Genomic DNA, 14,031 nt, shown 5'->3' on the forward strand with positions numbered 1-14,031 from the left:
TGCATGTTCCCAAGACTCTGTAACACATATACAAACAAAAATCTTTATTTAAAAAGGGTTACATTTAAAAGCATGTTTCAGTGAACTCCAGCTAAGAACCAAAAGTTTTGCGTTTTCTTTACAAATGTTCTCCATCTTAAAAAACAAAAACACTTAGCCTGGAAATAAACAGTTAAGGGATCTAGACATTTCCCATTATCATAATTCTTCTTTATTCACTTATCACTCCACCCAATTTACATTGTCCAATCAACCATTACTTTACCTCTTTGTTTTGTTCTGTAATAGAAATATATGTCTGGATGCCTATTTTATATATTATTTATTAAATGTATAGTTCTGTAAAATGTCAGATTGTGTTGATGGAGTAGAGGAATATTTTAATCTACAGAAATGGAATAATTGATTTGTTTGGCATTATGAAATATGTTGAGTATATGGTGGTGTGGGTTTCTGTTAGCATACAATATGTTGAGCTTACAGGTTTGTATTTTTAATAATATAGCATCTAAAGCAGCTTTTTTTTTTTGCAGTGGTTAATTTTGTAGTCTAATTTTATAATATTTAGGAAATGGATCTCTTGATAGGAAATAGGACTTTTCAAATTTTAGTAATTTGGTATGTTAACCATTATACATAATCTTGTATATTATAGGGAGCAGAATTAAGGTTTAGTGGATGATGTTAGTCAGAGAGATGAACGGTCCATGATGAAGAATTCTTTGGTAGTTGAGGAATGTCTGGTTCCACTCTTCATTCATTTCCAGCATCTACCGCATGGATATTTTGAGGTTTCTAGCCCTCATGATTGTGAAGAAAAGTTTGTAAAGGTTAAACAAGTCTAACTGATTCAGAGACATCTGCCTGTGTGCATATAGCCTAAAACAATAGCTCTATGATGGGGAGTTGCCCCAGGCATCTTAATGGGATATTAACTGCAAGACCCATTGCCCTTGGGGTTTCATCCCAGTAGAGGATTTTGTGTGTGGCAGAGGAAGAGGATTACAGTGGGCCCAGTCCATCCACCCATGCAAATAAATCTTGACTGATGGACTGCACCCTGGACCCCTTTCTGCTTCCACACATGAGAGAGAAGGAAGATGCATGTGACTGCCACTGTTTCTTTTGGAAGGAAGGGGAGAGCTGCCCCTGCCATGACTACTCCAAGGAGGCCCCATGTCACGGTGTTCCTAGGGCCCTGGGCAGGCTTAATCTGGCCGTCCCTCCCTAGCCCTGTGCCTCCTTTTATGCCTCTCCTCTGTGCCTGTTTCTGTCACCTGCCAGTCTCTTATCCCATCCATGCCCTTGTTCTCCTACCTCCCCAAGAGCTCACCTTCCATTCTGAGGCCAGGCAGCACAGCTCTGTGTCACTCCTCCATATGACTCCAGAGACTCCCCTCCCAATCCAATCTGTGCCCCCTCTTAGCCTGCCTGGCCTCCTGTCCCTCTGTATTTTCCTGCTCTCCAGCTTCATAACCTTTTCCCCCGACACTTCTGGCTCAGCCCAGCAGCTCCGATAGCAAAGGTTAATCAGGTGGAATCAGAAACAGGACAGTTTATAAATGTTTTTAAATATAAATGCATTTAGTTTTGTATTTTAAACATTTCTCTATATATGTTAAAACCAGTTCTTTGTAATTCCTCAAAATCCTCTTTCAAACACAAAAAGGCACTTATTTTAAACCTAGGCCAACAACAAAAAAACTTGGAATTTCTAGGCCAACCATTTCAGTGAAAGATCATGTTGCAAAAAGTTATGGAAAATTTTAAGTGGATGACAGGGACATTTCTGAAACCCCCTATATTTAATTAAACTCCTTTTTCTAAACTTCACAAGTAAACTTCTAGCCTGTACCATATGACATTTCATGGAGATTAGGGGCTTTTTAAGGGTATGTTAATGGAGGGTAGGGATGTTTCAAATCACACTTGTGATGGGCAATGTCTCCAACCATAAGTGTGGAGCAGCTACCACCACTCCATAGTGAAAGATAGAGATCTCTTAAGGACCTGAAGCATCATGGAAATCAACTTCCTTCTTTATGTGGCTGCTCAAGGTCCAGGAAACAGATTTTGATAATCAGGGTGATTCTTATATATTGGGCTCTGATTGAGAAGTTCCTGCTTTAGCAGAAGAAGAGAATGATGTAGAGAAATATTTAGCAGCTTCAGCAATTAATGCCTTTTAGGATGGATTGAAGCTACCAAGACAACACAATTTGGATGTTGCAATTTTCTGAAAAGCTCTGCTTATCAGGGGAAGAGAGAAAAGATGTACACCTCAAAGAGTAAGAGAGTATCTGATTCCAATTCCAATGAGTCCTGGAAACTGCCTGTATCTTCTTGTTTGATTAGGAGGCTTGTTAGGTTGGAGTCTCTCTGCATAGCACTTCAGAGCCTGCTTGAAGGTCAAACCTTTCTGGCTTCTAGCTGGTCCATTCTCTGTCATTGGCTGATGGCCTTGTCACATCATGTGGACAATTGCATTAACATCTAAGCACTATTCACAGAAGTTAAAGAACATAGACAAGCTTAGCTACAGACCAGTAAGGGTAACTCACAAGCCATTGTCCATGTTCAGGAAGGGTCTCCACAGCCAGATCACCTGTAGTGGGTTTAGTGAGAAAAAATTAAGTGGAATCTCCATCCTAAAAATCATCTCTGCTTTAGTCCCTCCTTCATTCAGACAATAATCTAGGAGCACCCCGACAGATATTCTAATTCTCTAACCACAAGCAAAGAGAATATTTCAGTTCTGGAGAAAAGATAGGTGCGTCAGTCGGAGCCCAGATTAATGTGACCAGTAGTGGAGAAGTCAAAGTTGCAGTGTTTGAATATTAGCAAAAGCTTTTTGACAGTTGATTAGTCGTGAAATCCCATTGCTTGGGTTTTGAAAAATAGACCGTAAAAATCACAAGCAACAGTCCTGCATTGGTAGAGATATACATTAGGTGACCTAATGTTTCTATAATTCTGCAAGGGTCAATTTTATTCTAGTAACAACTGTGCCTAGAGCAGGGCAAGCACCTTATTGATCTGCTGAGCTCAAAGGCAGTTTTGACTGTCAGGCAAGCATTAAGGGTTCAAGATCAATAAAGCTGTTGGGGTGCCCATGGTGACTTTTCCTGACCAGGGAGTTCCTTGGATCAGCCCAACACTGAGAAATATAATGATTCATAACTGCAAATGGAAATCTATGTAGCTCCGCAGATATTTTGTTAAGAAAGAGGCTGTGTTTTGTGAGAATATCTATGATTGCACCTTCAACTTCTGCTTTTTAGTCAAAAAACGTAATATGGTGTTTCTATAGCTATGCTTTTCAAATGATCATTATGAACATAAGAATGGCTAGGCTGGGTCATATCAATGGTCCATCTAGTCCAGTATCCTGTCTTCCAGCAGTAGCCAGTGCCACATGCTTCAGAGGAAATGAGCAGAAATGGGTCAATTATTGAGTGATCCATACTCTGTTGTCCAGTCCCAGCTTCTGACAGTCACAGGCTTAGGGACGCCTGGAGCAAGGGGTCATGTCCCTTACTATCCTGGCTAATAGTGATAAATTACAATAGTGTCCAAAGTTGTGATCAGCTTTTTATTCTTAATTAATAGGCAGCAGGTTTAAAACAAACATAAGGAAGTACTTCTTCGCACAATACACAGTCAATCTGTGGAACTCATCATGGAATGTTGCAAAGGCCAAATGTATAACAAAGTTCAAAAAAGAATCATGGTCCATGATTACAACTTTAGATGTTATTGTAACTTATCGCTGCCTAAATGCTTTTATATAAAATATTGCTTTTGGATATATGGTACAGTGATTATGCCATAACTTTTTAATATTAAAGAATTCTTTCTACTAGCTGGCTGTGTGCTTGGGCGTGTGTCTGTTATGTATTATATACTCTCAAGAAGAGGGGGAAATGAATGCAGACAACATTCTGTGGGAAAATAATAATTCTGCTGTAGTAAGAGCTAGGTGGTATTATTATTATTTATTATTTATTGCCTTATACATGATTACTTGTGACATCCTAACATGGACATGATTTTCCATGCTGAGACTGTAGCTGCTGTAGATGGGAGGTCACTAGGTCAGATGGCAAGATCCCTGATCCTGCATATACTTACACACATGCTTAACTTTACCCACTGTGAGTGGCCCCAAGCAAGTAAAGTATGTGTAAAGGTGTATGCAGGACCTGGGGCCTAACACGGTAAGTTTTCACTACATCAGACATTACAAGACTTGGGTAATGGAAGGGCAAATATAGCTTCCGTTGCAACTGTTTCCTTGACCTTTATATGTATTTCTTTTTTTAAAAATGAAACAACTTTTTTTTTGCCACTTCTTTTTTAAGCATCAAAAAAATTGGGGTTCTGATTTTCATTTTTCACTAAAACTCCTTTTCATCATTCTGGCAGAGTAAAGAGGTGTAAATTATGTTTGCACCCCCTTTATGAATCCCTTACATTGCCAAAGCAGTGTTAAGAGGCAGTGTAAATGAGAATCAGACTCTTGCACCCAGATTTTTACAGGTATTTAGGCATAGGTACTCTCAGCATTGCAATCCCTAGCAGACTGAAAAGCCTGTCTCATTTTCAAAAGTTACTTAGGCCTAGTTTATACTTAAAATTGAGGTTGCCATAGCTATGTCACTCAGGGATGTGAAAAATCCATACCCCTGAGTGATGTAGCTATGCTGACCTAACTCCCAGTGTAGGCACAGAGGAAGAATGCTTCTATCTATTTGGTACTCTCTAATTTGATGCGGTCTTATCTCCAAACTATCATGTGAACTAGATTTCAAAACTTGTTCCCCATTAACATTTGTGTAAATAGTCCATGTCAAGAAAGATATGTGTTCTCTTTTAGTTTCCTCACAAAATGGCAAATAACACAACAGTGAAAATTCATCCTTGAAATCCATTACTTCTTTTTTATACTACTACTGACAGTAGGACTTCGGCTCCCAAGTGCCTAAAGCCATGTCTGTACTTTAGGGACTATACCAACATAGCTAGTGTGCTGTAGCTTAACCAGCATGATCCTGTAGTGTGGATGCAGCCTACACTGATGGAAGGGATTTTTCCTTTGATGTGGGAACACCACCTCCATGAGGGATGATAACTGGGTCGACAGAAAGTTGAATTACCATGAATGAGAAAGTTGTCTGAGTTTTCAAATGAACTTTAGACTTGAATAGGGCATATAAAGGATGTGGGACTAAACAAATGTTGCTGTATGATTAGTGATGGATATATGAAATGATATTTCAGAATGATGCTCTATCACTGAAAGCCTGTATCTCTACTAGCACAGCATTAACTGCTGATATAGTGTTGGATGTTGGTAATCTGATAATTTATATGTGAAAATTGTCTACATATGTATAATGTTAATGTTTACATTTTAATACATACAGTTGTCTAGTACCAGAGCCAAATAATTTATAGCAGAGAAGGAAATTAAGACATATAAGCAAAGTAGAAAAGATATTTTCAGATTAAATTTGAAATGAGATGGGGAGCTGATGAGGTAGAGAGAAAGGCTGTTCCAGATGGCAGCAACTGCAAAATAAAAGGGTCTTTTAAAGTATATTTTGCAAGTATAATTTTAAAAATAGAGAGAGATACATGGTATGCATCACTTGCTACAGAAATTGGCATTGGAATGTCAAAGAAACCAAAGGAAAAAATATACAGTAAATATATTTTCTTTGTTTTTGCTGGTGCTATTAGAAGATTCTTTAATTTCTAGGTATATTAATACTGATATTTTAATTAAATTTAATCATTAGAAAAGTCACATCCTTAAGTGAACTGGCACTTCCTAAGAGAGGAAAGCTTTTTTTGCAGCAGCTGTTCAGAAGTTTGATTTTTAGTTCTAGACATTAGGTCGCAATGCTTCCAAAGTGGCATATTTCCTTGAGATCAAATAAAGAAAATAAAATTGGGCCCTGATCCTGCAGCTGGATCTGTGTGAGCAGATGTTTGTGCCTCCATAGAGCTCCAATGATGTCAATGGTGCTACATGGATGCAGAAGGCTGCCAGCCAGGGTTGATTTCATGATCGAGGTCTTAGAGTGTATCTGCTGTATATGCCTATATGAGTGTAGAGTATGTTTGTTTTAGGATTCACTTATAGTTAAGGTGGGAATGCAGGTTCCATTTTTTTCAAATGAAAACACTAGCATTAATTCATTACTAAAGGTGAGAAATCAAGCACTCACAAGTGAGAAATTCCAGAAATTAAGGTTTGTACTATTGCAGTAACTCTGATATTATATATATATAATAATATTCTGTCCTTCTTTAATGTATGTAATATAAATGTTAATTAACTGACAGAGAGACAAGATGGGTGCGGTAATATTTTTTATTGGACCAACTTCTTCTGGTGTGAGAGACAAGTTTTTGTGCCTCACAGAGCTCTTCTTCAGGTCTAGGAACGGTACTCTGAGCATCACAACTAAGGCCATGTCCTCACTACAAAATTATATCACCCTAACTTACATTGGCACACAGCCACTGCAGTTATTAAATCACTTGTGTGTGCACACTTGGTTCCTTGTGCTGTCGATGTGCATGTCACTAGAAGTGCTTGTATCAATTGTATTGTCAGTGTGGTGCATTGGGAGATGGCTCCTGAAAGCCAGTAACGGTCAACGTAAGCAACACAGTGTCTACGTTAGGGATGTAAAAATTAGTTTAATTAAGAATCCATTTAAATGTTCTAAAAATAGAACATTTAAACGGTTAAACGCTGGGGGGTGGGATGGGGAAGCCATGCTGAGCTGGCTCCTCACTGCCTAGTTGCGGTGGTAGCTGGGCACCTCTCACTCAAGGGGAGCGAGCCGAGCCCAGCTGCAGCTCCCCCCTCTCCTCCCCCCCGGGTTCCGTGGTTCCCAAGCAAGAGTGCCCAGCTGCTCTCGCTTACAGGGAGCTGAGCCCAGCTGCGGCTCGCTGTCCCCCCTCGTCCACACTGGGCTCCGTGCCTCCCCCCACTCGTGGGGAGCCAAGCCCAGCTGCGGCTACCCTGTGCCGGGCTCTGCGCTTCCCGCCAGCAAGAGCTGCCCAGCTGCTCTCGCTAGCAGGGATCCAACCCATGAGCCTCCACTCCTTTCCCCCCTCCCCAGTGTAAATGGTAATCAGCTGTTTAAAATGTTTAAACAGCTGATGACCATTTGCACCGTTAACCTTTTACATCCCTAGTCTACATTGACACTGTATCAATCTAAGCACATCTGCCAGTACTCTATGCCACTTGGGGAGATGGTGTTACTAAAACCAGCATAGAGAGGCACTTATGTCGGTGGGAGCCAAATGAAAGTGAAGACCTTCCACAGCTAGGTTGACCCAAAGTATCGTACATTGATCTAATCGTGTAGTATAGACAGGGCCTAAATGCAAGGTGGAACAGATTGTTTAGCATGAATAGTTAGCACATAGTCTAGTGGACCAATCAAGATAGAATGGCCTATTAACACTCCTATAGTCATAGGAGGAAAAGAGGTGGTTAGTGGGTTACAGACAGTAAGGGCTTGTACACACGACCACCTATGGCAGTTTAATTTATTTCATTCCCTTATTCACAGGGGTGTGAATAAGCCATCTCCCTGAGTGATGTAGGTTACAGTGATCTAAGTGCCAGTGTGGAAAGCCCTATGTTGGCGGGAGAGCTTCTCCTGCTGACATAGCTACCGCCTATTGCACAGGAGGATATATTATACTGACAGGAGATCTCTCTTCTGTCGGCACAGAACATTTGCACTAGTGCAGCTACACTGATTGTAGTGCTTCAAATGTAGACTAGCCCTAAAAATCATGAACTGAAGAGAAACACTGGATTTATGGCTTATGACAACAATTTGTAACCACTAACTCCCTCTTTTTGTCCTATAACTACAGAAGTATTAATGGGGCACTCTATCTTGAAAGGTCCCTTACAATATGTGCTAACTACTTATGCTAAACAATAAGACTTATGCTAACAATTCCGCCTTGCATTTAGCTGTGATGCTCAGAGTTCCTTCCCAAGACCTGAAGAAGAGCTCTGTGGGGCTTGAAAGCTTGTCTCTCTCACCAACAGAAGTTAGTCCAATAAAAGATATTACCTCACCCCCCTTCTTTCTCTAATATCCTGGGTCCAACACAGCTACAACTACACTGCAATTAACTAACAGTAATACAGTCATCTATACCCTATTAAATATACAAAATATGTGACATGTTCAAGTTCATACTGCAGTAGAGATCTGAACTTCCGGAACCTCTGACTTCAGCATGCTTGAATTTGCAATCTTAATGTTGCATTAATGCTAATTTTTGTATTTTTTATTGTCAAGATTTTTAAAAATAGCCTGAAGATAGCTTCCCTAAATCCATAGTTAAGGCTAGGTTTTTAAAAAGTGCTTACTACCTGGCAACTGCCTACTGTTGTGTGATATTTGTGCATTTGTGATGTGACAACAGTGATATTGGAATAGTTGTTACTTGACAAGTGAGCCAGATAATGCTTGTGGGCTGTGTTTTATAGCTGTTTCCCTTAGTGGTGCTCAAAAACTAATATATGAGCCATTCTAGATAAACTTTTTTAATATCTATGCACAAATAGGATCCATTTAATTTATATTAAATAACATGTCTTCAACTAAAGTCGTTCAACATGCAACAAATCTAATGCTTCCTCAGCAGCTTTGATACCTCCAGTTTTTGCATGGTGTGTGTGTGTGTGTGTGTGTGTGTGTGTGTGTGTGTGTGTGTGTGTGTGTGTGTGTGTGTGTGTGTGTGTGTGTGTGTGTGTGTGTGTGTGTGTGTGTGTGAGAGAGAGAGAGAGAGAGAGGCCCCTTTCTGAACTCTTATCTGCTAGCCTTTTGCTTTTGGCTAATAGACTGTTTTTTGTTTTTCTTGGTTCTGTTTTGCTTTTTTAAAAAAAAACATTAGAAATAATGGGGAAAGTCAAATTTCTACAAAAGAGCATTTGGCACAGACATTCCACTTGCACAGATTGTCAGATTCCTTTGATTTACAAACCTAAATCTAAATGAGTTGTGCGTGATGATGATGATCCTTAGCAGGGGATCTTTGCAGCAAAGAACCCATCTGGGTTCTATTCCTAGAACTCCTACTAATAGCCTGGATCTGCTTTACCTCTGTTTTAGTGAAGCTTTGTGCCACTGGTGTTTTACCAGCATAAAAACTCAGCAACTCAGATATGTGCCCTCTCCGTGAAGAAGGAGGGATAATATTTCACTTCTGAAAAGACCTTGGAGCTGTGCCCTTGAAAGATATGTAAGCCTAGGGTTAGTAGAACTCGATTTAGCAGACCCTGGATTTGTTAACCTAGGACTTGAGCATCTACACTCATTTGTAACCCCAGGTTAGGAATTGTTGAACTCTCATTCCAGCCTGAGATTCTAGTGTCTAGGCTGCATTATTCAGCTTCGAGTGCAGCTGCCCATGTCCCAGACTTCCTAGTGCCTTCCCAAAATGTAGCTGGTCTAGCCCTTTGTTCATGCTGCACTGTGTCTGAAAACTTGATTGTCCCCCAAACGTGACTGGCCAGAGGACAAAGAAGCCCACGGGACTTTTGGCAGACTCCCAGAGCACAAGTCTACACTGCAACAGGGCTTGAACCTTGGGTCCTGTCTTGACTCAGACTCTCCATCCCCCTGTGACTCTCCAACCCCCTAGCACTGAGCCCTGGGTTAGTGCAATTTGTGTGTAGACAGAATAGGCCAGAGCCTGAGTTCAAACCCTGGGCTTACATTGCAGTGTAGACATACCCTGAGTGGTGGAGTTGATTGAGGTGATAGTAAACAAAATATATCTTAGTGAATAGTAGTGTCTCCTCTATTTACTAGCTTAACATGCAATTATAGCTACTGAGCAACATCAGTGGGAACTGTCAGCCAGTCCCTCTTTCTTCCCTCTCTTACAATTGAACACATTGTTAAAAATCATCCTGGAAAACTTGCATAAAGTTCTGCATTGTTGTGGTGCCAGTCCCACTGGTTGCTCAGTGACATACTGTGAAGGCTTAGAGCAGCTTGCAGATACTTTGATGTATGAGAGAGAAGTAGAGAAACTAGAGTCTGCAGCGCATTTAGGAAACATTTATTAGGCAACAGGGAAAAAATAGCACATTCTGTAAGGAAGGGTGGTACTGTATTTGCTATGAACAGATTAAAGTACCATGACTTTCCAGAGTTTTGCTTCCTTAGACAGCTCCATATTTCCACTTGATAGACACAGATCAGTGAAGCAGTGTTCTGAAAGAGTTACACTTCTTGTTTGTACCTTTTATTCCCAGTTCATCTCCTAAACTCTTCTCGCTTCTCTCTTTGAGTTTCTGGGGGAGCATTCGCTATTCAGTAGGTCGCTTTGTCTTTTGGATGGGTTGGACAGCCCTCTCTGCAGTCAGAATCCATGGCTGGTTGTAAGTGATTTCTGCAGGATGGAATGCTACTCTATCATGTCTGAATTTATTTCTTTGCATAACAAACTATGAGCCTCCACCAATACTTTCTTAGGTCCCAGGCAGATCAAAGTACGCAATTACTTGCTGGCACCTTGATAAAACTGTGGCCGCTTGGGGGAGGAAGGCTCTTCAATTCCTATTCATCACCATCAAATTACTGATTAAGTACAGCATGAAGCTCTGTGCAAGTCATCATGATTCTTCCTAATAAAGATATATTAAAGCTTATGTGTAAATTACACTTACAAATGAGAGTCCAAATCAGGAACTCTGTGCACCCACACTTTCTTGTCTTTCATATATGCAAGAAACAGAACAGTTGAGATGGGATGGATAGCAGAGTAATTTGGGGTAATTTGTATAAAAATTTCTGAGTGCTTCAGTCATCAGTTAGTGTTACATTTCCTGCTTAGACCATGCAGCTACAATATATGTTACATATTTGTTTCTCCTTTATTTCAGGAAGCATTATATGTTTTAGAAATAGTTAGACTTTTTCAACCCTAAAAGTTATTACAGTAAAATATTGCAGTTAAGTCAGAGGGTGAAGCTAGACTGATCAGCTTTTCACTTTAATGACACTGTAACAAAAATATGAAATCCAGATGAAATGCAAGCAGGAGATATGAACCAGGTTTTTACTTCAACAGTAACTATGGCATTTTCTTTCCGTTAGAAAATTAATATTCCTCCAAAAAGGCACTCTCTAGAAGAAATGATATATTAGATCTCTGGACCATGAGAGCACCTGAATTGCTGCAGATGCCAGCAATGCAGTGGCCCATCTCTGGGAAGAAGGTTATTCTATTCCACAAGGCCAGAGAGGGACAGAATGAGCTCCACAGTAGTGAACAGCGGAGGAGCTGGGGGAAACAGTGCTCGTGTAAATTAGCTTCCATCTATCGCAGCTCCCAAGATGGGTTCAGCTTTTTCTTTTCTTTTTTCCCCACCCCATTTGTTAACTAGAGAACAAAGCCTCCAGCATCATTCAGGTGAGCATAACTGCTTTATGAAAATTGGGCTAGGAAGAGTCACAATCTATTGGGTGGGGTAGAGAGTGACATCATCATACATAGAGGGACACGTGCATACCATGTAGAGAGGCAGCATGGTCCAGTGGATTGGGAATTGGACTGATACGTGTACTCAGAAGACCAGGGTTCTATTCTTGGCTCTGCCATTGATCATGTGACCGTGGGGCAGTCATTGTCTTTCTGCCTCTGTTTCCCCTCCCTTTAACTAGTAAGGGGGATTTTTTTTTGGGTGGAATCATTTAGTTATTAAAAGTAGTGGGGGAGTTGAACTATGAGTGCCCTAGACTTTATAAACTCTCATGAGCCTGATGTGGATTTCTATGAGGTTGGGATTACAGGCAAAGAACCCTGTATGGGAGTGAAAAGAGAGATTAACCGGGGAGAAGGAGAAGCTTGAGGGGTTAGTGATAGATCATTTGGCCAAGGTCAAATAAGAGGGAAAAAGGCATGCCCAGAGAGCTAGGGGTTTGGTCTGGAAAGGATGGCCCCCTTCTGTCAGTCTAATAATTCGCCCCTGAATAAATTATATTACATCACACAGTTGCACTAACATGCACCTATACCTACACCACTTTCGTCATGGTTGGGGAAATGGGAGATAGGCAATCTCATGGGGATTTGATCTAAGGACAGAGAAAAAGAAAGATATGTGAGTAGACCCCTGCCCAGTTTGCAAGCGCCACATGGATTCCTGCCAATGACAGTTCCAATTCCCATGCAAAATCATTTTTGCCTGGGATTCAAGGCTTAAGATATAAATGTAGTTGCTGAAAGTGTGGTGTACTCGGAAAGGCTTGTATGATGAAATGGCATTGTAGGGTTGCTTATGTTGTCTTAATGATTTCTTGTGCAAGCCATTGCCTTTAAGTTTTGCCCATATCTACATCCATGCTAAATTAAGGGCAGATCTGTGCCCACCGTTTGAGGAAGTGGGCACTAAGTGAGGTTGCAGTGCAATAATTGAGGGTAGGAATAATAATTCTGTTGATGAAGCATGAGCCAGAAGAGAGTCTAGCTCTTTTGTTCTCAAAAATCTGTGTTGGCTCTGCCATGCAAACCAAAATAAAAAATTGTAAAAACCTTTTTGTCAACAAAGTAACTAGCAACATAGCTGCATGCCTACACAGGACAGAGTTGCTGAGTAAGAAGTTGTCATTCTCATACAATCCCTTTTCAGAGCAGAATTCTACTTTGAGAAAGGAAAATTAGAGCTGGTTGGAAAATAGGGATTTTTTCCATGGAAAATTTCAGTGAAAATTGAAGGAAAAAGTTTGTCTAAATTTTCCATGGAAAATTCTGATTTTTCCAAAGAAAATTTGAATACTGAAACAATTTGGGTTTTGGCTGAAAAAAAAATCAGTTGTTAGATATTCAGTTCTTCAAACTACTGAAATTTTCAGATGAAAGCAGACACTTTTCATGAAAAAATTGTGTTTGGTTGAAAACCCAATTTTCCATCAAAAATATTTTGGGCAAAAGGTTTTCAGCCAACCTTAGAAGAAATCTATTAAGAGAGTGCTTCAGTTTGTGTCTCATTCAAATAATTTCTGAACACTTACTTCTGCAACCTAGAGTGACTCACTGAATTGGTCTTAACACATACCCTTATAGATATGTTATTTCTAAAGGATTAAGAACTGTAAGGGTGCCCAAAGTTTCATGGGGACTCATTGGTTGATCTATCCATGGTGATATCTTCTAGTTTGTCACAGTAGCTCTTATTCCTTGGGGACAGAAAAAGGTAGGTGTGTGTGCGTGTGTGTATAAAATGAAAAATACAGGTATTTGTTAGAAGGTTGTGTTTTAGTGGTATTTTGTGAATAACGTGTGTGCATGTGTATGTGTGCACGAATATTAGGAGCATGTAGAATATGTATTATTTATATTTCTAGTTAAAACAGAACCAATGAGCAGCAGTGAGATTGCTACGACTACAGCAGACGGGTCTTTAGACAATTTCTCAGGATCAGGTAAGGAATAAATAAAGATATTTTTCACTTTCAGTTTTCTTCCCCTCTTACAGTCTAAATACTGTCTGCAGAAGTTAAAAATAAAAGGTTGTGTAGGTCACACCTTCCATTGGGCCTGATCTTACACACCTTACTCAGGCAAAAGTCAATGGGAGTTTTCCATGAATAAAGAATGCGAGATCAGCTCATTGATATCCCTGGGTAACTTCACTGGGAGCTCCTTTCAGGATTAGGACAGTATTATGGCCCAAATTCTTTTTGTGTGTTTTTGTTTTCTGATGGCTATCAGATACACATCTGCATGATCTCGTTTGCATTGTAAATGAGATGAAAGTCTGAAATCCTCCTCCTTGCTTGCTTATCTTTATGATGCCTCATGAATTCTGGCTATTCCCCATAATGTGCAGTTATTTACATTTGCCATTTGTGCCAATAGGTCTCTAAAAGGAGGGGAAAAGGATGCAAATTAATCCAAAATATGTGAATTAACACTGTTCTTTATATATTACTGTCTTTCTCGTGCGGAATTTGGACCTAATTCTGA

The 14,031-nt window shown here is 40.1% G+C and overlaps 1 protein-coding gene across 6 annotated transcripts in view; it reads left to right on the plus strand.

Annotated features, from left to right (window-relative positions):
• EYA1 (EYA transcriptional coactivator and phosphatase 1) overlaps nt 1–14,031 on the plus strand; it is a 215,895-nt gene that overhangs the window by 116,375 nt on the left and 85,489 nt on the right. For all 6 annotated transcript variants that reach the window (XM_067553627.1, XM_067553628.1, XM_067553624.1 and 3 more), the window contains one exon: nt 13,410–13,487. In XM_067553627.1, coding sequence (XP_067409728.1) covers nt 13,410–13,487 — 78 coding nt within the window. The remainder of the gene's footprint in view (nt 1–13,409; nt 13,488–14,031) is intronic.

Source organism: Emydura macquarii, unplaced genomic scaffold (genome assembly GCF_026122565.2).
Source record: "Emydura macquarii macquarii isolate MOO-44397 ecotype Brisbane River unplaced genomic scaffold, CSIRO-AGI_Emac_v2 contig_1477, whole genome shotgun sequence".
Lineage (NCBI taxonomy): Eukaryota > Metazoa > Chordata > Testudines > Chelidae > Emydura > Emydura macquarii.